General features: G+C 36.7%; 2 protein-coding genes across 2 annotated transcripts in view; both read left to right on the top strand.

The window, feature by feature from the left end:
- The first annotated feature begins 5,510 nt into the window (after positions 1–5,510).
- LOC139151476 (peptidase M20 domain-containing protein 2-like) lies at positions 5,511–12,348 on the top strand. The gene is made up of 8 exons (XM_070724299.1): positions 5,511–5,556; positions 5,846–6,273; positions 7,500–7,651; positions 8,805–8,947; positions 9,906–10,033; positions 10,630–10,656; positions 11,168–11,408; positions 12,132–12,348. Exons 2-8 carry the CDS (start codon positions 5,896–5,898, stop codon positions 12,272–12,274), a joined length of 1,212 nt encoding a protein of 403 aa, XP_070580400.1. The 5' UTR covers positions 5,511–5,556; positions 5,846–5,895; the 3' UTR covers positions 12,275–12,348.
- Positions 12,349–17,354: 5,006 nt separating this feature from the next.
- LOC139151473 (peptidase M20 domain-containing protein 2-like) overlaps positions 17,355–25,933 on the top strand; it is a 37,366-nt gene continuing 28,787 nt past the window's right edge. The window contains exon 1 of the mRNA XM_070724296.1: positions 17,355–18,106. Within this exon, the coding sequence (XP_070580397.1) occupies positions 17,729–18,106 (378 nt within the window). The 5' untranslated portion in view covers positions 17,355–17,728. The remainder of the gene's footprint in view (positions 18,107–25,933) is intronic.

Below are 25,933 nucleotides of genomic sequence, written 5' to 3'. Positions count from 1 at the left end.
ATTAAATATACAAATTGCCAATCAGCTCAGCTGTCACAGCAACTTTCATCAGGTTTGGTCAAGTCCTTCCAATTTATTTGTCTAATTTGGACTTCAATAAAGTGCAAATTATCAAATATCTGACAGGCAAATGCAAAATGTCTTCCACTAATACAATATCATTGTCTCGTCAGTATCCTTAGTAAGTTTCATAAGCGTTGGTAAAGTCCTTCCAGTTTTATGTCAATAATTGGGAGAGTTCGTTAAATATGCAAACTAGTTTATTACAAATAAATAAAAAAAATATTTGCAAGTAAGGAAGCACGATTAGTCCTCACAATGCTTGTGTGCTTATGATATAAATATTCTCCAAAAATGAATACAGAGAGAAGAGGAAAGCAATCAGAAACAAACATTTTCTAAAGTAAACATTCAAGTTGACGAGAAAGTCATACATTTTCATTTAACTAGATACCCAGTTTGTTATCCTCTCTGTAAGTCTGTTAACATAATTGAATATTTTCATAGCATTTATTCTCTGCGGCAGCTAAGTGCGGAACCTCCGAATGTGATGTAACGATTTCTGAATATTACGAGATCTCACTCAATATGTTGCTTTAAACAATATCACGCCATGTCACTGAAGCACAACAAAATATAAGTATGCATTTTTCACTGGACGGGTTTTTCCCTCAGAACTGCTCTTATATCCTCACAAAACTGTGCATAACATTTCGCACACTTATCTTTGCATTCTTATGAAACTGAGCTCATGTCGTCTCTTCAAAAATCTGGTTTTCAAAGGATGGCCTAGCACTTAACATGTAATGACGATCACAAATAGATTCATTTGTTTATAAGTTTGAATATTTTCCCGTGTACCTAATCAGTTCATAATGAAATTTCAAATCACCCAGTCGTATTAGGAACGAGATGGTGACCTGATTCTATTATTGCAACCCTGCGTGGATTTATGTGCATGCTAGTCACATTTTCCATTTAAGGCGAGTAGTATCATAGATATGAGGACTTTAGCCTATTTTTATTATCATATTAATCACACCTTAAAAAAGCTCGCAATTGTATTGTTCGCTGCTTGTCTAGTCCGTCCGATACAATCAGCACTTTTTATTTGCACTGTTCGTAGACTTCTACACAAAGTAAAACCACGTATTTCCATTGCATCATAGTTCTACGGTGTATGATTGCCTTCACGTTTCGTTCAATTGTATTATCATTGCAATGGTTCCATACTTAGTCTGTCCTATGTTAATGTCAGCACCTGAATTGTTGTAAAACTTGAATTTTTCCCTTTTCGTAATGAAATAAGATTTTTTAAAATAAAATTAATCATAGTGCATACATTGATGAATATATTGCTAGGTGTTATTGTGAAATAGAAAAAAAATGGGTGATGAGAAAATCTTGATGAGGATGCCATATAAGCTAACTTTTCAGGCAACCTCCTCCAAGCAAAGTTCATTTGAAATTAAAACAGACACTTCCCGACGGAAATGAAATATTTAACATATACTGTGCATGATGATATGATGATCGTATCAGATATGGGAATGCGCCGGGGACAGATGTATTCAGACATCAATTTCAGTCTCTTTAAAATGCGTGTTTGGACTTATTTTAAGTCTTTAAATGAAGTAAAGTTTTTAATAGTTTGCTTTTGAGACATCCTCACCACAGATAACAAAGTTGAAAAAAAGTTTTGAATTTTAGATGTAGCTTAATCTAAGGAGATTTGTGTAACTCTTATCTAAAAATTTGAAATTGACCTCTAATCAGCATTCTTCGAAATTAGTATGATTTATATTTTCGTAGAGGAATGTTAGAGTTAGGTTAGATTTGTCAATGTATCCATTACATTTAACTAAAATATTTCACCGCTCGTAATTGCCTTATATTCATTTCAAACCGCTTAGTACGGCACACCATCGACTGGTTATTCATCATGATAATCTTGACGAGTACAGCTTTTTTCAACCGCAGATGAGTACGTCATCATGTTCGCTGTTGTGGATGTGAAAAGGGATATGGCAAATGCATTTGGCGGTGGCATTGAAGTAATACACCCCTCGTAAAGGGTATAGCACGAGTGCTATACCCTTTCCTGAGGTGGTCTAGAGATTTTATTTTGTAACAGCATATCGAAATCATGGCATGAAACTCCCAAAAGGCATTTCCTCTCAGTGAAAGCTGGCATGGTGCCGTGTTACAAATGTGTTATATCGCGAAAATAGCTGTTATTTTCTCGCATCAACCATTCCGATCGCTGTATTGTCGCTATTAATATACGGGTATAATATGATATTTTGCCTAACCCACTATGCTACAGCTAGCTGACAGGGTACACTTACCCATTCCAGACACCTGGTACCACCACTATTTCGTGATTCAAGATGACCCCATTGCCTTTGCCATTTTCGTTATATTCCTTGGACCTGGTAAATGACTATTGGACCTGATTTGATGTCTCATGCTACAGAACAGGAACAAATTTTGAGTGGGGTACATCTTGCACTTTTCTGATGTCTGCTCAACGGTTTGACAAACAGACTTTAGTAGTTCTATCTTCTACATAACAAGGAGAATGAATGTGCTGTGGTACGTCTCAAAAATGTGCAAAGTTGTCACCAGCTTCAGCTCATTGCCTGTCATCATATAGTACAACAGACTAGGGACATTTTACAAGGTGATATAGCGTCAAAGCGTAGCGACATAGAGTTAGGAGGCACCGTGGCCCAGTGGTTAGGGTAACGGATTCACTGTCAGAGGGTGGTGAGTTCGAGACCCGGTTCAAGACCCGGTAGGTCCAGAGTAACGGACTCACTGTCGGAGGATGGTGAGTTCGAGACTCCAGCACGGTGTTGTGCCCTTGAGCAAGGCACTTTACTCCTCAGTGCTCCATTGGGGGAGTTAGTGGGTTATTACCTCATCCTGTAATTGGGCTAACGCCTGTTGGATGATGGACTGAATAAAAAAAGACAAAACAAAACAAAACAAAACAAACAAAAAACAAACAAAAAAACGACTGAACCTCAATCAAATCAGTGTATGTGATATTGTGCTTGATCACCTCATGGAGGTTACGGGAAAATTTTATTAATACGGCTAGTTTTCAATCGGATTAACCCCATTTTCATAGACATTTGTCGGACATTTATCGGTTTACTCATCCCCTTAACACACATCGATAAGCGATGTTCTAGTTTAGTGTCTCACATCACAAAGCGAAAGACCGACTTGTCAGAGAAGAAGTTGGGGAATCGCCAAAACAAACCTAGTCGGCTGAAAATATGGTTTGACCCCAAAAAATTGCTACAAAAGGTTTCTCAACGGTTTCTCAAATCTACCAAAATCTGACCACCGGAAACATGTCATTTTCAAGATGGCGTCCAAAATGGCCACCATATACTTAAAATGGCCATAACTACTTAAACCTAGACTAGTGATGTCTGTGTCTACCCCCATGTTTTAGTGGTTAAAGAATCCACGTATCATATCTAGATTATAGGCAAGTGATCATAAGTCCCATAATATGCATATTTATACATGTATTAAAAATAATCACTGTCACATTCTTCGTCCGGAACATGTTGCTTATGTGGATTTTCACAATTTCCGAGGTTAGGTAGTAAAGGGAAAGCAACTCCACACATCGTTCATATTTGGATTGTTTGCGTTTTGTGTATGAAATTGTGTATAATATAAGTGTATATCATTTTTGGCTGTTTTATGTAAAATGTTGCTTAGCCATGGCGAGACGTACCCGTAATCTACGTGTCTTGATGTTACTCCGCACTGGAGCGGAGAGACTAGTGTGACACTGTGATCCTTTGGCGCTACGTTTCGAAAACAGAGTTTTCTTCATCAGTCGCTTAAAATTCATTCTTGATTGGTGAGACGTGTTGAATGGTTGATTGTTTTTATTTGGTAGTATGTTGTTCCACTTACGTTTGTTGTTCAAGTAGGGAAGCTAGAATGTCTACTGTTTGGTCTTGTTGTGTTTGTATAGGTTCGTGTGAACCTGAGTTCGAGCTGTTGTCGCTTTTGTGAAGTCTGGCGCTTATAAGTGTATCGCCTATATTTCTGTTCCTTCTATATGCGATTATTGGTTGATTTTGGAACAGTTTTTTTAGTGTTTCGTCTTTTGCAAGTTCACTCCAGTTTTCTGTCAGGGCTTGCTTGATTTTTGTCGTTTCGATTACGGGCTATATGTTATTATGAAGACTAATGTATTGTTTGTGGCGTTCTTTCTTTCAGATTTTGGTAGACTTTTAGTATGTTATTAAGCACATTTGACTCTATAAAAAACCGTTGAGAACCTTTTGTAGCAATTTTTAGGGTAAGGTCCTTTTTTTCATAAATGCAGCCGACAAACCTTCAAACAACCTATATTGTGGTACAAGAGAAAATAAAAGTAATTTAGGTAGCGGAAGCATAAAACCCACAACAACTTGAAAAGGTATGGATGGGCGCAGAATCAACTGACGCTTTGGTTCCGTTTAGCTCCAACGCAAGAGGATAAAGTTTTGAAAGATAATCACTGAATTAAGTATTGTCTGAAGACATGACATCATCGATGTACTCGGATTTTGAATTATATGATTTTTGCAAATGACAAGTTCTTTTGCTTAAGTATATTTTTTTACAAATAAATGAAAAAAATATTTGCAAGGAAGTAAGTACAATTAGTCCTGAACGAAATTCCTATGTCCTCATGATAAATATTTTCTCAAAATTTAGCAAATGTGTTGTTCATCAGGAATTGAAGCAAGCTGATGTATTTCTCTTTGTAGAACACCTTTGTATGGTAGGGGCTTGTGTTTCATTGAATTTGTCAATGTCAAAGTGCTGCAATGCCTTGCTGTAATCGAGAATGTCTTGTTTGAGATTGTCTTTGTTTACTTTTATGTTAGATTCGGAGCAATTTTCGGCGACCAATTATCGTCATTCATTCTTTCAAATAATTTATGAACAATTAGCCTTTACCGTATCTTTCCAATTAATACATCCTTGACCTTCACCGCGTCATCAGTATATTCACCCCTGGCATTTACCTTTCTTCTTACCGTTGACATTTGACCCTGTGCACGTTTTTACGCCTTTTATGACCTTAAACTTAACATGATGAATAGAGAATAAAGTGTAGTCCAATAAATATAGACTTGTGAAGTTGTATCAAACCCACAGAGCTAGCTTGTCTGTGTATCCTTCCCAACCCCGCTACCATTTTCCATTCGCCACGGCAGACTGTTCCTAAAGTTAGAACGAATAGTTGACATAGCCTTCTTGTTATGCAGTATATTGCTGTTAATTGCACTTACGTTTATTCAAATGACACAGCGTGGACCTGGAATATTCGATATTACTGTCAATATGTTAAGTGTCATCTCTAAATATATCATTGGTTTAAGAACAAAAATAATATAAGCAAACAACACCCTGCCTGTATTTCATGGAATTCTAATTCTGGTTGTGCGCTGTAATATGCTATTTCTATATATTTCGCTCCGATCGTTGATGGTTGTCGTCGGTACATAGAACCAGATAAACGCTTCCAAGGTACGTGCTATCTCCTCTTTAATTTTAGCTGGCAGACTTATCAGATGAACTAGTAAAAATACGTTGGTATTGCTACATTTAGTATTTATGTTGTAAGGTATGGTCGAGCTTGTGAAACCTGATAGGTCTGGCATGTGAAACCTTAGAGTGTTGCTAAAGATTGGTCAAATAAGATTCTTCTGGGATCCTGTGGCCATAGAACCTTTCATCGCTTTTGCGACTTGACTACAGGGTCAACTTCGATACTCATCTCGAAATTAACATTTTTCTTCCCTCTCATGTATGACAGGTGTCCATGCCAGAACAGACGTTACTTAAGGTTCTGTAAAAGACAAAACAATGGCTGACCTCGAGAGTGCAAAGCAGAAAGCTTGTGAAGCCATTGATGGGGCTGCAACTGACCTGAATATGCTCAGTCAAGAAATATGGAATAATCCAGAGCTGAGTTACAAAGAATATCACGCCCATCAAGTTCTGACTGATTTTTTGGATAAAAATGGTTTCAACGTGGAGAGGAAGTTCGTAGTGGACACTGCCTTTAGGGCGACGTTTGGTTCTCAAGAAAATGGTGGCATCAACGCGCGTGTGATCTGTGAATATGACGCTTTGCCAGAGATTGGCCATGCATGTGGACACAATCTTATCGCAGAGGCTGGAGCTGGTGCTGGATTAGGGATCAAAGCAGCCATGGAAGCAGCTGGACGACCCATTGGGAAGGTGAAACAGATTTTTAAAATGATGTCGGAGCAGTATAATGTACTTTAAATTTTCCGATGGTTTGGATATTGCTCTCTTAAAAATGTAGCTTCAGATAGTCAAAGGATATTAATTCAAACTGCTTAACTATTCCTGTGACGGATGCGCTGTGAAAATCTCTTTTATTATGCTTTAACCAGATGTGAACTTAAAATGCTCTCGTGTTTGAGTGTATATTGAAGATCAACGTTGATTTGCCGTGAAGATCAACGTTGATTTGCCGTTTTGTTTTGTCCTCTCTAACATTCATTCCACAAGTGTGGAATTTTGCTGAATTTGCAATTTTGACTAACGAGCATGAAATTGCAAAATGTGTCTCAAGATGTCAAAGTCTTGTTATAGTCTGTAATCACTAGCAAAGGTAACAAGAATAAGTGCAATATTCGTGGGCAAAATAACAGTAGAAAATTTCAATTAATATACAAATTACCAAATACGGTCCCTCTATCACTTGTATCACGTGTATCAACTATTAGATACGAATTGGTAATCTGTCTTTTATATCACAAGAACGTTGTTTGGCAATACCTTACTATTTCGTCAATTCCTTACAGTCCCTGCCCATATATAATATATATATATATATATATATATATATATATATATATATATATATATATATATATATATATATATATATATAGAGAGAGAGAGAGAGAGAGAGAGAGAGAGAGAGAGATAGATATATATATATAGATATATATATATATATATATATATATATATATATATATATAGATATATATATATAATGTAGTTCGTCGAGTGTGCAAATTGTGGATTAGCTGATGCCATAGTGGTAAATGACTTAAATATATTGAACAAATTTCTTTAACTTAAATCAAGTTCTTCTAACATAATGCCCTACTATATTGTCAAGAAATAGCTAAATAACCTCGAAATTCGTTGCAAGATCTAATGAAAGTGTTCCAGGAATATAGTTAGTGTTGATTGGATAAGTTAGCTCGATATATCTCTGGAAAAATATTGCAGCAACATAAACAAACGGTCAGTCAGGTTTATTGACTGACAGTCTAATAAAACAGCTCGGTTTTTCTGCATGAATTCTGTCGGTGATTCAATCCTCTGAAAAAACTATACTGTTCAGTATGATAAAATTGAATTTGTTTCTCTGAATGGTTTCTCTTAAAGTACTAGCAACCCAAGTACAATATGCTTCATTACAGCTTACTGTGCTTGGAACACCGGCGGAGGAGGGAGGCTGTGGAAAGATCAAGCTGATTGAGGCAGATGTATTCAAAGACATTGACCTCGCCATGATGGTCCACCCAACTAATACTAATTGTATTGGTAGCCCATCATGCCTTGCCGTAACAGTGTAGGTTCAATTTGTGTCTTTTTATGTATGTATGTATATAAATATATATATATATATATATATATATATATATATATATATATATATATATATATATATATATATATATATATATATATATATCGAAGTATACAGATGTCCTCGTGGGACATTACAGTGCTCAATGCTAAAGCAGAGCGTTATAAATAAACAGATTACTTCAAGTACAAAGTAATGAAATCTATTACTTAAGTTTCATGCATATTGCAATCTTGCAAGATGCATTAAACTTAAATAATAGATTTCATTACTTTGTACTTGAAGTAATCTGTTTATATATATATATATATATATATATATATATATATATATATATATCTTGTTTTCCTCGATGGGAATTAATGGTGAAAATATCGTGAATATAATATGGTTCCTTTCACGTATTGACCAATCAGATTGCTGCATTTGCGTAATCGATTTTCTGACATGATATAATATACCGTAACACGTACTGCTGCATATTCATACTAAGGCAGTGTAAATAAACTTAATAACATTAAAAAAAGCTGAGGTACAACAAAAAGATATACAATCTGATGTTGAGATAAAATATGATCCATAGCAACTGATCATTCACATCCCAGTTATACTGCGACCATTTATTATCCATATTCATTATTGCAAAATGACAAATGCAGGTAGCCATACAGGAATGGAACTAAGCTATGCCATTGCATTCAATGAGATTCACTCTTTTTGTGTACCATAGTCAACACTTTATGAACATTGTCATTGACGCACCTTTTGTCCCTTTGGCAATGGTTAATTGATGCCTGTAGAGTCTCCTGATTTTCCACGCGATGCTCTCAGGCCTGATCTCATGCACAAGTATATATTTGTTGTATTTTTTTGCATCACTTGGTGATTCATATTCTGTATATTGCATATAAATATTTGAAAAAAAATGGCAGTGGTTATAGCATTTAATTATAAGGCCTTATTGTTTTTGTTATGAAAATTCAAGGGAATTCATACTATTTCAGATTGTTTCGAAATAAAAGTCAAAAAATGTAATGAAATGGTCCTCAAAGTATGTTTAAGTTAATTAAGTATTGATTAAAATATGACTCACAACAGCACCTACTACATGTACTGTTTTCCACTGTATCCACAGATTCTACGTTACGTTCCAGGGCAAAGCATCGCACGCAGCCTATGCACCATGGGAAGGGGTCAACGCCCTGGATGCCGCTGTCATGTATTATCAGCACATGTCAGTGATGCGACAGCAGATGAAACCCACCTGGCGCATCCACGGTAACCAAAATTTGTCTTGACAATATTCTCACCTGTTTCACATAAGCTTACTGCCATACTTAATTTGCAGTAAAGAAGAAAATCAGACGTACATGCAGGTGTTTGGTTTGGCTCTTCGAACTTTCAAGTCAGAGTGTTTGTTGGAAATATTGTAATGACAGAAATTAATTTCGTATGTAACCTTTGCGTCATCACAGGTTCTTTCCGTGGACCATTCAGGTCGCCCTAAAATTTTCATGTTGTGTTCATTTAGAGGAGGATTCTAAAGGTACTTTCTTGATATTAAATCACTGCTAAACTTTAAACGTTATATACAGTGAAATCATGCTTTCTCAGGTGAACTTTAGAACACGATACATCTTCCTAAATCTTCCTAATCGAACAAAACGATGTAAAATGCCAAAATACTACAGCTTTAATTGGTCGAACACGATACATCTTCCTAAATCTTCCTAATCGAACAAAACGATGTAAAATGCCAAAATACTACAGCTTTAATTGGTCGCACGTCTATCATCGAGACAATATAAATAAGGTGAAACCGGTCTGAACAATGGAATTTCGAAGATTGTATTTATAATAGCTAAAGACGTGCAATGACCAAGACACTTTTGTATAAAACGAAGAGAGAAATGTTTCTGACAAAAATTAAGTTTGTGGCATTGTGATATTAAGGCGCAAGTTTGTTCAAACTGGTACAAATGTTTCAAGTGATCAGAGTAAGACAGAATAGAAAAATTACACTAAAAGATAAATTGGGCTATAATTCTGTACCGAACAACGCATGAAAGCTACTTAAGAGCATTATCTTTTCCAAGGAAATGTCGAGTCACCATGATTTTATAGCTCGCGCGGTCAGGTACGTAAACTTTGCAACTACATCTTGTCCTCTAATTCCGATATAGAGTTATTTTTGCAACAGATCAGAGTTACAATAAAAAAGCAATCGTATTTTTAGGGGTAATATCGAATGGAGGAATCAAACCTAACATCATACCAGAGAAGTCAGAGGTGACCTTTCATCTTAGAACTCCAACAGCAATTGAATTGTGCGAGATGAAGGAAAGAGCTATTGCATGTGCCGAGGTAGTCTCGCTTCCAGACCTCGTCGCTTCGCCAGGGTTCGCTGATCACTGCGTCTCACGTGACTAGCTAGACGCAGCACGAAGTAAGACGCAGATACCGGCAAACCGCCATTTTGAAATGAGACAGTTTTTGGTCTCCCGGAAGTTGTTGATTGCGCATGCCCGCACATAGTGCATCATTTTTTATCGCGTGCTTTTTAGTCTAGTCTGGTACCTGCCAATATTTCAAAACTTGTAAGAATGTTAATTAAATCCTCGATTAAATTCTAGCCACGTTCGCTGTGATAATTTTAGCTTTACTTCAAAGTAAAATTGAACAGCCAATGACAGCGCCCCATGATTCAACCAATCAGATTTCGTAATTCGATACATGGCGGTTTCCCGTTACCTGCCTCTTGTGCTTGTCACTGAGGCGGGGACCAGCCAATTCGCCAGGGCAAAGAGCGCCGCTGGCGGTAGGAACATGAAGTGATTTTTCCACTGGCTGGGCTTCGCGACTCGACGCTCGTCGCTCCGCGACTCGCCATGTCCTACCGCCAGCGGCGCACTTTGCAGTGGCGAAGCGACGAGGTCTGGTAAAACGGGACTAGTGCCGAGGGAGCTGCCAAGGCAACTGGATGCAAAGTAAGTGTATGGTGGTTGTCCTCTGACATTGTGTCGGTCGGCGTATGTGGTGCATAGAGAATGACAAAACACCGTTCTTTTTGCTTTTCACAAGCCAAGCAGAAATGCTCATCCCAACCAAACTCTCTTAGAAAATGAAAAAAAAAATATTTACCGATTCTGGACATTTACTTGGCGAATTAGGTCAAAGAAAAATTTATTTCTTGTAATCAAACCTACACTCAGATTGTTTTGTAAACTTGCAAACTCATATGAAGCTTTTAAACACTTTTTGTGTTGATTAGTGCAAATGGCACTCATAATGATATAACATTGTAGACCATGCGCTATTTGTTTCATCCACAATGAACATAGAAAATGTATACTAGAGTATGCGCGTAAGAAACAGGCACTTATGCACTTTATGCTTACCACTTGCATACCGAACTCACCTCCCCGGGGAAGTTCGTATTCGCATACTTGCAAATGTCACGAGTTAAATTTACTTTTTGCCTTTATTATTTCTTTGCAGATGGAACACAGCTTCTCCCCTATTTATGCGAATGTTGTCAGCAACAACACATTGGTCAAACTTTACACCGAGAATGCTGAAAACTTGGGTGTAAAGTTCCTGCCTGAAAACCAAGCTGTTAACATGATCATGGGGTTGACAGATATTGGCAATGTCTCATACTTCGTGCCGATTATTCATCCATTTTACGGCTTGCAGACGGATTCTGTATATCATTCGCACGGCTTCACAGCAGCATCCGGTAGTACTTTTATAGAAATCTTCTTTTGATCAAATTATTAAAGCAACAATACCATTTTTTCCATCTGCAGTTTGTAAAAACACTCTTATCTTATATCTTCCCACTTGGCAAGAATGCCACTTTTAAAATCAAAACGCCGATTGATGTTTACTTATTTTTTCTGTATTTTTCAGTCATTTTAAACATAAGTATAAAGACCGTGACACATATATTAAACCGCGGTCGCTCCACAAAGAGTGGCCTTGAACAAACAAGTGAAAAAACGTACTCTTCGGAATTATGTAAATTGCAGTATGGACTTGCATAATCTCCATATTGTAGAGTATCGTGGTGAAAAAATATCGGTACATATAGTTTCATGAGTCACCCAATCGGCTTCTGTTTTAAAGGTATACTGTCACCTGTTCCAATTGTACCACAGTTACCATGGAAAGAGAAAAAATCTAACCAATCACAGATTTTAAGCGGGTGGCCGCTTTTTTAAAATAGAGCCCTCACATGGGCATTTTGAATACCAAGGAACGCCCCTTTGACCGTATATGGGCATATTAAGATTACAGGTGACTGTATATCTTTAAATATGACATCTGATGAACTTTCATCGGCATGTTTTCAGATTATGGTCCATAACGCCGCGACCTAGCCCAATGTCCAAGTTTGTTTTACATATTAATCTTTTAAACGTATCAACATTTTGATGTCGTTCAAATTGTATTCATCCAGGAGCACCTGAGGCCCAAGAACCAACCCTGGTCCATGCCAAGGCTATGGCTACGACAGTTCTAGATGTCTTCTTCCAAGGTGAAGACATCATGAAACAGATCAGAGAAGATTTTACTGAAAACATGAAAGAGAGCGAAAGCTAATTAGAACAAGTATACAAAACCCCAGGTGTTGACGAGTGTGCCATGCTTTCGATACCTTCACTGTTATATAAAATAATTGCCGTACAAACGTATCTTGAAAACTAAGTTTTGACTACGGCCTGGAATGAAGTGACAAGAAGCTCAGCTTCATTACTTTAAAGATATTGCTGACATCCTGTGTGGTGACTCGGGGTGTTTTGTATGATAGTCCGGACCATAAAATGAATTTGCTAGTTCCAAAGTGGTTCAAATTGGAACTTATGATGTACAACCCTGTGTGTGTGAACTCGATGAATCATAAACAAAATTCAAATGATTCAAAAATGTGTGTTTGTTCTTATTGAATGAAGGCACATAGCCAACACCGATGACAAGGTATGCCTTTAATCGTAAATCTCGCATGGTCTTAGTCATTGCTATCAAGTAACGTATGCAGTTGGTATTCCATGGCGAAATTTTCTACCCCGAAAATATTACCTTCGGTGTTGTCTGCGACAAAGCAAATATACATTAAATGAACGATTGAGAACTTACATTTTCTCACCTTCCCCTCTTGTTGGTTACAGTATGCAGTTGCTTTATCTATCTGGCCCAACACAATTGTATACTCTTAACGGTTGGCGAGTTTTAGCAGTTTGGTGTGACATGCATGGGTATTCTTGTGCCGCTGATGCGTCATTGAGAATCAGCTTCGAAACAAACCATTTGCTATGAAAAATCCTAAACGACAGCTATACAAGTCTGCGTAATGAGTATTGATAAATCTGGCATTGCCTTCGCTTTGCACACGGCTAGGTAAAATAATTTCTGATTGATGGAAGAACTACAGGAAAATCAATGCATGCCACTGCGTTTCTTGTTTGTTCGTTAAAATAACAACGTACAGATTAAAGGATGTATACACTCCTACTAAGCTCTACCAATTACATTACACTGATTTCAGCTTGACCTATACCTATAGGGAGCATTCAGTTATAATGGCGGGGGTGGGCTGGCAAAATCCAGGGGTGATGTGTCATTGGAAAAGTACAGGGGGAGGGGATGGGGGCGAGTCATGCTTTTTTACGCAGTGTAGGTAGGGGTCACAAGATTTTCAAAAACAAATTCCAACCTGTTAACCAGATATGAACAGAACAGCAACTTTCATCAGTTTTTTTTTTCAAGTCCTTCCAATTTATTTGTCTAATTTGGACTAAAATAAAGTGCAAATTATCAAATAGCTGACATGCGAATGTTAAATGTCTTTCACTAATACAATATCATTGTCTCGTCAGTATTCATACTCAGTTTCGTAAGCTTTGGTAAAGTCCTTTCAGTTGTATGTCAATAATTGGGAAAGTTCGTTGAATATGCAAAATTATTTTTTTACAAATAAAAATATTAAAAAACATATTTGCAAATAAGGAAGCACAATTAGTCCTCAAAGAAATTCCTATGTGCTAATGATAAATATTTTTGCAAAATTTAGTATATTTGTTCTTTATCAGGAATTGAAGCATGCTAATGATGTCTTTTTCTGTATAGAACACCTTTATATACCTGTATATAAAGTAGAACATCGAATGATTTAATGAATGCCATGTTAAGTGATTCAAGAGTTCTATGGAAAGTTCTAATAACCATGTTCAGATCACTAGTGATAATCTAACCAGATGAGGCATATTTGGGGAAGACTATAGAAACAAGGTGCTTACTATTACGATCAATATGTCAAGTGTTATCCTAAATTTACGAACGGTTTATGAACAAAAATGATACAACGAAACAATACCCTGCCGATTTTTCAATGAATTACAAGTCTGGTCGCGCAGTGTACTGTTACAGTACCATTTCTGATGCTGAAGATCGCTCTGATCGTTGATGGTTGTCGTAGGTACATAGAAGAAGATAAACGTGCGCAATGGAATGTGATATCTCCTCTTTAATATTAACTGTCAAACTTGTTAGATTGACTTGTCAAAACGACGTAAGTATTGTACTGTTGTATGACATGATATTCAATCGTGGGGATGAAGTACTTGACGGGGGAAACCGTGGAGTCTCAGTGTTGCTAAAGATCGATCAAATACGATTGTACTTGGATCCTGTTGCCACATATACATTTCCTCGTCTTCAAGATTGATGGAAGAACTACATTGCTTCCTGTGTAAAAACTGAGGGTAAAAACATAGGGTCAATGTCCCTGAAGCTACTACACACATTTATGCAAAGCTAGGTATTTCTTGAATGTATGAAATTTTCTCACTAAAGTCATCCTAGGGACCTGTATACCCAATATTAAGGCCATCTGACCAGCAGTTTTGAAAAAGCAAGCGACCTAACAGTCGACAGAGCTTCACTGTGTTATATTGAAAATAACTTTTTGTGACACAGGAAAGCCCGGCCAAAAATGGCAAATTTAGCTGCAAAAATACAAAATGAACATTTCATCATAATTTCAATAAATGGCAAATTTAGCTGCAAAAATACAAAATGAACATTTCATCATAATTTCAATATATTACATTAAAATAACCCCTAGGAACCTGTATACCAAATATCAAAGCTATCAGATGAGTAACTTTTGAGAAACAAAGATTTTGACCAAAAATGGCAGAAATTCACCCAACAATACAAAAATGAAGATTTCATATCAAAGCTGTCTGATCAGAGGTTATGAAGAAGATTTTTTACCAAAAACGCCTTTTTGTGCTAATTTTCATTTTACGATTTGTGAAGATTTTTACAACACCCCATTAAGTGAGGTCTCTCAGAACAATGCACTGCCATGAACCACATGCTGTTATAATATCATTAATATTTTAACTCATATTTTCCTTTTGTTTAAGATGCACCTACTTATTTTTCAATTGTGATACTTTAAGTAGTTTATTTATTTGATGTATTTGTGCTGCACATTGTATTTGTTACTCAATAAAACATTCTAAAATACTGAACTGAGATTGACCACATTGCCAGCACTAGGTTGAGCACATAACCTATGACTGGATTTTAGCAGACTGAGTCTTCATCGACTTCTTTTGCAATCACTTTTCCGTAATCTCTAGACTTCCTTCCATTTTCTTTTCAACTTTCCAGCTATTTGAAGAAGATGCTGTATACCTTAAATTACATCTTTGTCCTGCTGTACAATAGTCTCTCCTAATGTGCTTTTGTTACACCATGTAAAGGAAAACATCAGAACAAAAAGAAGAGGAAGTATTCAAATTTTGGTATATGTGTGTCAATGATTAAAAAGTTCCGAAAATTGGTGAAATTAAGACAATAATACTCCTGAGTCAATTTTCCTGACCTGACAGAATATCAAATTGTGAACCCACATGTACAGAACAAAATCTTTTGTTTATAGTCACATTCATGATTCTATAGTGAACACAACCATACACATACATTTCTTTGATATTTGAAGTTTCATTCACATTTCTCAATTAATGCAGAGAAATATTGCATCCACATATTAGTACTTAATATAAATATCCGGGCAAAATAAATTTCTGGAAAAGTACATGTTAAGTATTCAACCATATCGATATTACAAATACATACGGTAATATAACAGGTCCAATAATCAAGGTACTATTTCAGATATATAATTTCCAGGTCCAAGGAATGAACAGAAATAACAATACACATGTGGTAATGTTGAACCTTTATTTATTTTTGGTACAAGTTGCTGGTCCACAGTTTGAGTTGTTTCTATGATTTTGAGTCATCTAGGTACACATACACAAGATATTTGCTGCACTATAGGTTTGTTTAAATTTATTAGATCATTTATATATCTATACATGACTTTACAATTCTTGGCAATCCTTTTACATCAAAATTTGTGCAAAGACTACATCAACTCAGCCTCATATGAACATAATAGGTTTGCAAGAAGTGGTGCACAGTTTAAGCCTATTAAATGCCTATACTTTGCCTCAATATCATATCAGCTAATTTGATAGATTTGTTTCTCTATTGAAATGCAGAATCTTGATTACATCCATAACAATGTATTAATTTTTGGCATCACTGTTGTCGTTTAATATCATAACTTGCACAACTTTAGAAAAACAAAATACTTTCAACTAATTAACTATGCAAATTTATTTTTTTGTTCAATGTTCTGTAGCCCACTGCTCATAATTTAGTGCATCCTCCCTTGCTATGTGAATGAGCAAAAATAAGTCGAAATATTACTTCAAAAATTAATTTCTGCTGAACTATGCAACCAACACCCCCAAAACCTAAACATATCTAGTTTCCATCCTAACGATTCTGTGTACCTAATTCATGACATTTAATGAATGAGTTTTAGAGATATCAACGATACAAATCCATAACACACACACACAGACAGACATACATATTACAGACACACATACAGAGTAACAAACGCCACCCTATGACATGGGCCCACTTAGGTGGGCTCCGCCCACCGCTTGGGCCAAAAATCAGTTTCCCTCTCATTCATGACAGCTGTCCAAGGTTCGAGAGACGTTAAGGAACAATGCAAGCACCTGTGATTTTCAGTTCAAGAAACTTAGGCAATGGTTGCGATACCTTTTGCCTCATTAATCGAAAGGCCATCCCACAGTTCCAAATAAACCATGTAAGCAGTGGATTGATATGCAAGATTAGCTCGTGACAACGCAAGCTATGTATTTGGAGAAAAAAACGGAACGCCTCGCAAATAAAAATCTTGTATACACGTTCTTTGAAATAATCCAGTTTGTGTTCTTGCCGAAGTTAGACGTCTATACCCAAACCCCTCTGGTGTATATGGACACGAGTGACATCAAAACCACAAAAACGGTCTTTTACAGGACCACATACAAAATGGTTCTTTTCAGAACTACAAATCACTCCATAAAGAGAATAACCGTTTCTTGCTCGCCCATTACATGTCTCTTACTCTTGTTATATATTGTTGTATGTGCGCATCTATAGGTACATCACGGAAAGTCAGTACACGCTCTGTCAGTTGACCCATTGACCCATTGCTCGACAGGGATTAAAGGTCGCTCAAGCCACAATTTTGAATAACATTATGTCGAATTACAGCATACATTAACATTTAGAACCAGGTCAAACTGACATTCTGGGTTCACGCCTTGTGTAAATTAGCTGTGATATCGCAGCGGTACTTGTGGCGTATCTTGAACGCGCTCGGGTCATTGGGGACTGTGGCGATGACCTCAATGACCCGAGCGCGTTCGATACACACGCCACAAGTACCGCTGCGATATCACAGCTATGTGTAAATATGCGTTCTCTGAATGGAACAGCAGTATTTTAAACGTCTTTTCGACATTAACGCAGGTCACCCGTCGAATGTTTTGAAATCTCAGGTCACATCAAATAAGCTTCATCAGTAATTTGATTTTTACACATCTGGATTAGTCTTAAAATAATTCGCCGTTTTATAGGGGACCTTCGTATTTTTAAGGTTCTGTACTGACGAACAACATGGCTGACCTCAAGAGTGCAAAGCAGAAAGCTTGCGAAGCCATCGATAAGGCCGCAACAGACCTGAATTCACTCAGTCAACAAATATGGATGAATCAAGAGCTGAGTTACGAAGAATATCACGCCCATCAAGTTCTGACCGATTATTTGGAGAAAAATGGTTTCAACGTGGACAGGAAGTTTGTAGTGGACACTGCATTCAGGGCGACGTTTGGTTCTCAAGAAAACTGTGGCATCAACGCGTGTGTGATCTGTGAATATGATGCTTTGCCAGAGATTGGCCATGCATGTGGACACAAAATGATCGCAGAGGCTGGAGCTGGTGCTGGATTAGGCATCAAAGCGGCCATGGAAGTAGCTGGACGACCTTTTGGAAAGGTAAAACAAATTTCTAAAATGATATCGGAGCAATACGTGGTATTCATAGCTTTTCCAATGATTTGCATATTGCTCACTTAAACATTACTTAGGGAGTGTTCAGCTATTATGGCCGGGGGCGGGCCGGAAAATTCTTCCTGAGCATCAATCAAAATAAGTGAACCCCATACCCATTGCACCAAAATATTGATGACCCCCCCTTTTAAGATGACAAAAATTTAATGACCCCCTCATTTTGCTTGTGTAAAGCTGCACAAACAAACACCTCGGGGGGGGGGGGGTGATAGAATAAAAACAAAATTCTCAGACTTTTTCAAATGACCCCCTTACAAACTTACAAGGTGTTTATGTTCAAATTTGCCCTTCTGACTAGCTATAATTTTGACATTACCCCTGAAAGGGATTGGATAGAAATGTTGATTCATTATATGTTAGAGTCTATGAGAAAACTTTGAATAATTTTTTCCAATACAAAACTATCTAAATCTGTGTATTTATAGATATCTAATAATTCATTGTAAAATACTTAGTGAGACTAGGATGGTTAAAGGTTGATATGTGTGCAAGAAATTGGATTTTTGAATTTCACCGAAATGTTGATTCACTAATATTACATTGGAGTCTATGAGTAAACTATAAATAACATTTTTACAATGCTATACTAAATTAATTTGTGCTTTTATAGGTGTTTGACAATTGATACAAATGAACTTGATTTAAATAGCGTATTTGAAAGTTCAGATGTTGACAACAATATTTATATCGGAATTTCACCTAAAAGTATAAGTTCACTTTCACGGTACTAGTAGTCTACAGGTAACTTTGAAGTAATTTCCCTGACAAAACTTGCTATATCTCTAATATGTAAGTTATAGGATTGTTCATTGCCTTCAGTGAGCTCAATTTAGAGTAAGACAGGCCTCAGATTTGCCAAGGCAAGATACTCATGTGCCAGATAATTATATATTTGCTCAGATTTACAGTTAAATGACTTCAGAGAATGAAATCATGCAGCGACTCATTTTTATCTCACAGAATATTTCTGAACACTGAAACTGCTTTTTGACGGGACGGATACTTATGAAAATTAAGTGACTCCCCCCCTCTGAGCTGTTTGAAAAATACATGACCCCCTTTGCAGTTTTTCAAATTTTAGGGGACCCCCCGGCCGTAATAAGTGAACGCTCCCTTAATATGTTCAAATGGTACTTCTAAAATATCCTGGTGGCAAATAAGCAGAGAAAATATTGTTTATCACTTTTTAACCAGATTTGAACTTAGAATGCTCAAACGTTTCAGTGTATGTTGCAGATTACTGTTATTAATAGGATTATTGCTAATATTATTAGTAATAGGAATGCGTGTACGTAGCGTCCAACCAATTTATTGAAAATTGAAATTGAAATCACCTTCAAAATGCAATTTTCATTTGAATGAAATAACAACCAATTTTTAATATTCGTTTTTTCTGACAAAATTTTATTTTACCGATTTTTTGGTACGGTTTTCGCGACCAATCAATTCTCAAAAACATTAAAATGCATTTTAGCACAAAAAGCGTTATTTAAATGATTGAAATAGAATTTTATTTTTCATATTCATCTTAATTGAAAATACCAATTGACAGACCAATTTTGAATAAAGCTTCTATTATTTGGTTATTAATGAAACATAACTCTGTTTCGCCTTGTTCATATTTTGAATCCGAAATGCAATTATCAGTGAAAACAAAATGAAATTTAATCTATTAATTCTATTTTATTTCTTAAATTTCAAAATCATGTGTTCTGGATTATTTTTAAGGAAAGTTGCTTGTTTTCAATCCGTGGCACATTGCGTCCACGTCACTTTCGTTTTCAAGTCATGAAGTCAATTGATAAAATTCGCAGCTTTTAACTTCATTCTTATTTGAGTTTTCGATAACTGATACCAAAAAGATCACATTTTTCGTTTTATATTGTTAGCAGTATAATGATTTTAACAAAAATGGGACCTCATGATTCTGCTAGTGACTGCAAAATGCGTCCACCGGTTTTCTTTGTCTCTATGCAATATTTCATATACAGATTTAACGAAAAACATGCCTTTTTCATTTTTCGTTTTCTTGCTTTCGTGCACTGATGTCCGACATTACAACACTGTATACGTTGGTTTTAGGTTTTATCTGTTTACGATTTTACTTTCCTTCATGGCATATCAAACTTGTTGTTCAAATTGCCTTTTACATATATATAAGTTCCTTTATTACGCATACGCAGGTTTATAATGAGATTACCTTCCCGCCTTAATTATAAACAGCCAATAGGAATCAACGGTTTGCTTCAAATCTGAAGTCTCGGTATTTATTTGGCAGAGACGTACGTTGTAGAGTAACAATGGATGAGATAGACCCTGGTTACATACGTGAGCTAGTGCAGATAAAAAATCTATCTCACCAGCAAATCAGTGCCATTCTACAGAGGGAATTTCCCAATCGAAGTGGTTTTTCGAAGAGATCTGTTAGACGGTTCTGTGAGAAAAATGATATACGCAAGATCGGCGATGAAGAATTGGACACAATTGTCACTGCTGGCATCAATGAAGTTGGACCAACTTATGGAAGGAAAATGATGTTAGGCTATTTGAGAAGTAAAGGCTATGGGATTGGAAGAAGGCGTATTATGCAGTCCTTGAAACGTAGTGATCCATACAACCATAACAGGCGGCGCCAAGACACAGTCAGAACGATCAATCCAGTGGCGTATTTTGCCCCATACTTCGGACACAAATTACATGTGGATCAGAACGAGAAACTTGTATTTTATGGTGCCACGATCGTGTTGTTCTCGGATGGATGTAGCCGTAAAATTGTCGGATATGCATCGATGCCCGTAAAAAAACAACTTGATAATTTATGAAGAATTCAGAAGGGTCGTTTTAAGTTACGGGATATGGGACATGGTGCGGGTAGACCATGGACGTGAATTCTTCCTTACTTTATTCATACAACAACATCCACAAATACAGCAACACAGGCGATACCAAGGCTGCCCCCCTTATGTTCAAACGCCATCAACGGAAAATTTGCCAGCCGAGAGGAAGTGGCCAGAAATAAACCAGCGAGTGAGCTATCCTATCAAGGCCGCTCTAAATGATATGCATCAGCGACTTGTATTCGATATGACCAATCCTATACACAGATTCTGCGTTTCGTATTTGACCTTGACTTTGGCTGATGTTGGAATAGTAAGATTTATCCGTGGCTGGAATGCCCACCCAATCGAAGGTAAGTGACTGCTTTTAAATCCTATTGGGCCTTTGCAGAATTAACAAGGGTGGAGGGCCGCGGCATTTCTCATTCCCTATGCATTTTGGAGGGTCACTAGTTTTCGTGCAACTACACCCGTTCCGCCAATACACGGACGCTTCAGCAAAAATGGCTACTCGCGTAAAATAGGTGTCAGTAATCCGCTGACTTTTCTAATCTCAAACAACACTATCTACATTCAGAATATATCATCAAGTTCATATTTTCAAATTTCAATGAGCGGGAGATGAAAATTAACGGACGCAAACGAAGCAAAACTTCGTCCAAAAGTCAAACACATCTCTGCAGCTTGTCTACGTTCCAACAGAACAACTTTTCTGGTCAAATTTAATATTTCTTTCAATTGAGAAAGGTATTTTCAAACGAAGATGGTAGTTGAGGTTCCTAAATTTCATTGGCCGTACGTAAAGCGTGTAGTCCGTGAATTGAAAAAAATGCAAAATGTTGTATCTTCGTCATTCGCCGCTTATTTGTTGATACAATTTTAAAATTATCGACACCGTTACAGAGAAGAATAATCGTCGAGTAATAATGATGAGTTTTTCAACAACTTTCCTTTCACGATTTCAAAAACCATCAAGAGATACACTGACTATTATTGTAGCGACCGTAAAACGCGACACTGAAGGAAATCAAATACACGCATTTTAATTGTTATGCTCTCGTTTCCTCAACTTACGCCTTCAATTTCTGAAAATCATGTTACAAAGATGACAGTCGACATTTCCCACTATGCAATGAAAACTTAAAATGTTTTTTTTTTAAATTATTACATAAACAACTGTAAACTCAGCATTTCCGCTGTGTGTCCGAGAATTGGTACTGGCCGTTGAATGGCGGAGCGGGTGTTTGGCGGCCACAATTGTCCAAAATATGCCTTTGATCCGTAAAACCTACAAACATGGTCTTTAAAGGGGTGACTGCTGATGCATGTGTTAATGTACTGATGACACAATTATAAAAAGTATCTTACTCGTTGATAAGAGGAATCAAAGCAAAGTGATGTTGGCATAGGAAAAAATCTCATATGCCTACAATACAACCATTTTCACAAACTTCTGCAAAGGAACTGTACTGGTATACCAGGAGAAATGAAAATATTGGTCCTGTGATTATATTAATAAATCTATTAATCACTCCGACGCTGTTTAATAGTTGGCTTTGTTATTCTATAAACACCAGTTTCGCTTGCTATCACTGAATGAGACTTTCTGAGTGGTTTAGTAGATCGCTGCGGTAGAACATGACTGTGTCTGGAACAAGTTCACATGAAGTGATGGCGACTGTTTGAAATACAAAAATACACTAAACCACACAGGATAAATGTCTATATCAGATATCAATCAGATCGAACGATTTAATAGCGCAAAGCCAGAACCAACTCTACACGGAAACATGTACGTCTCTTTCATCATTGAGATTTATTCCACAGATGTTGAAAGCAGAATACCAAATGATGTGGCAAGGCTCACAAAGAATACTGGTGCTATTCCAGAAGGACAACTACCCGACACCGAGACCCGCGATGGAATGGTATCAAGCCGAAGGAGGTCAATTGCGAAGACCTAGACAGTTTGGATATGACCCATTGGCGGGGATTGTTCAGCTATGTGTAGAACGGGAGCAACGATTCAAACAGCACTGCTTAAGCTTTGAGGATATGTACAACAACGTGATAAATGGCAATACGCATCCATTCGAAGTCGCCATACGCACATTTATTGGAATCACAGAGTATTTGCAAAATTAAAGTCGATTGTGATTTCAGTAGTAAAAGGCTACATTCACAAACAGTATTTTCTGCCCAATAGAGCACATACACTAATGTGCAGAAAACACTCTACTCATAGGACTATACTTTTGATTATGTAATTAACTTTATGTGCGAAATCAATCCGTTCATGCCGTGGTTAACAAAATTGATTTCGATATTGATTTTTACTGTTAACTTTGATGCACGAATCAGAGAATGCCGTAAAAAATAATATATTCAGTATAACTTGTCAATCTTATCAGCGTTAGGGTTCAAAGTAGTCGTGATACACACCTTTTCTGCCACCGATTACAAACTGCACCCCTTTTAAATGTGCTTAACATACAATATAATTTTTTGTTTGAAATGCTACACGCAAAAGTATATATTTAGGTTCCTAGATAGAAACTTCCAGAAATATGTCACCTCAGCAAAAATGTAGAGAATACATTTTCTACTCATAACATCTACAGTTGAATTATTTTCAAGTATGTTTGTCTTTATTGCTGTGTTCAAATAAATTTCTAATTGGCATACTTTTGGTTAGGCCCTGTAGTTTTTTTTTCCAAACTTGCATTTTGAGAAGTTATAGCAATCATACCCGACCGTAATAAAAAAATCGTACGTCAAACACATAACAGACCAGAAGAAAGACAATGGACCACCGGTAAACATCCAAGAAGTAATGTCCGGTATTTCAAAAGGGTAAACACACTGCCCCATAAGTGGCACTCACCATATATATCAATCTGTAAGTCAAAATAGGAAGTGGTCACAGTCCACAGGTATTCGGACTCTCAAACTTTGAAAGTACTTGTTTGGTCTACCCCTTGCGGGAGTTCATTTTAAATCTCATTGAATAAATAAAGTTTTCACCGGCTTACTTTTGTGAAAATCGAAAATTCAATGAAATCCATAGAGTTTGTGTGTTGGCGGCCATTTTGATTTTCAAAAATGAGTTAAGGTAGCGAGTAACCCAGGCTGCAGCATTTTTTTCAAACGTACATTACATATAAATGGAGGCCGCTAACCCCAACATACCATATATTTACAGAAAGCTGAGTATCTGAACTTTCTTATTTTATACAAGCTTTGTATACCGGAAATAAAAATCAATTTTTCATTAAAAAACCCGCCATTTTCGGTATTGTGTGGTACAAAAGAATTTAACTTTGTCAGGCGTTGTCCGATTTGCAAGGTTTTTATCTCAAAAGTAGAGCTTACGTAAAGAAAAACGGTATTTTGTTTTTCGCTATTTTCTCTCGTTGTCGATTAATAAACTTCTAAATATCGTTTTTCACAAAAACGCATAAGTTAATAACTTATTCAATTGTTTCGGCCCTTGTTGCTGACCAGGTTGGTTTGTCAACAAAACAAAATACCGTTTTAGAGTACGATATCTAGAGAACGGCCTGTGAAAATTTGAAACAATTCTACCGGCGAGTTTTTGAGTTATATTCTTTTGAAGTTTTTAAAATGCGCCCATTACAAAGTCGAGAAAAGGTCAAGTGAAAGGTCACGTTCAAAAACGAAGCCATAGGAAAACAATGTGTTTTGCAAAGTGCCGACATTTTCGTTCAGTAATGTTTCGAAATACTTTTTGAAGAAGAGGCTATCGCCATTATTGAGATAGGTATCGAAGCCGTCGAATTATGTGAAAAACGAAATTTTGTCAAAAATTGGCATCCTGGGTTACTCGCTACCTTAACATCGTTCTCTAGTACCACCATTTGCGCGGTGACCCCTGATTTTTATTCTTGATTCAGAAAGGAGGTGGTTTAAGGTTTCCTTGAGGAAAGTTTGGGCAAAAGTTTAAGTACTAAGTATTTTAATTTCGCGGTACATGCTACCTTAAAGGGAGATAAGCTGTAACTTTAGGCAAATTTTTCAGAGTTTCCTTTTCTGTCACATGTGTCAACAGCAGTTTCATGTTCTATTCCCTACAGCTTGCTAGAATACTCAATATTCTATTTCGCAAAGTACTATGTTAGTGTAAATGACTTTTGTTATTCTTGACTAATGAATTCTAGTGCTGACTTGAATTCAATTTTCAATAATAACAAAATACTGACTGTACACCTGGCTGCGACCGTACTGATAAGCTATCGCTAATGGACATTTCATCACACATTAGGGAGTAGAAAAAAGATTGCAATGGACACACAAAATAAAACTACTGAAAACTAGCAAAAGTTATAGCTTCTGGAGTATTCTAGCAAGCTGTGGGGAATAGAGCAAGAAAATCGTTGTTGACACACGTGACAGAAAAGGAAACTCCGAAAAATTGCCTGATGTCACAGCTAATGTCCCTTTAAACTCTAGTCTTTGTCTATGAACTGACCACTTCCTATTTTGAAAAATAGAGGTCACTGCGGTCGTTTCCATGAAAACTGGCTTTAAAAGAGTTTCCCTTGAAATGAACAAAAATGGGAAAGTTCGCTGAAACTAGTCAACATCTGACAGACTAAAACAACAAGTCGCACAGTAAGGTGTCTGGAAACCAATTTATTACTTAGTATGTTTATGTCTTATCAGCAGCTATCAGTTTCAATGGTGAGTTATATATATATATATATATATATATATATATATATATATATATATATATACAGACCTGAGCCAAGATGTACAGGCAATGGAAATCCATCAGATTTTTGTGACATTAGAAACCATGCAATAAACAGAATGGTTTCAACAAATACCAATGGATTGGATGTATATTCAACAAAAATCACTCTGTTGTAAAATTCTCAAGGAACTCAGTTAT

Source organism: Ptychodera flava, chromosome 15, assembly GCF_041260155.1.
Source record: "Ptychodera flava strain L36383 chromosome 15, AS_Pfla_20210202, whole genome shotgun sequence".
NCBI lineage: Eukaryota > Metazoa > Hemichordata > Enteropneusta > Ptychoderidae > Ptychodera > Ptychodera flava.
The sequence above is the reverse complement of the archived record's forward strand: the minus strand, read 5'-3'. Positions and strand labels throughout refer to the sequence as shown.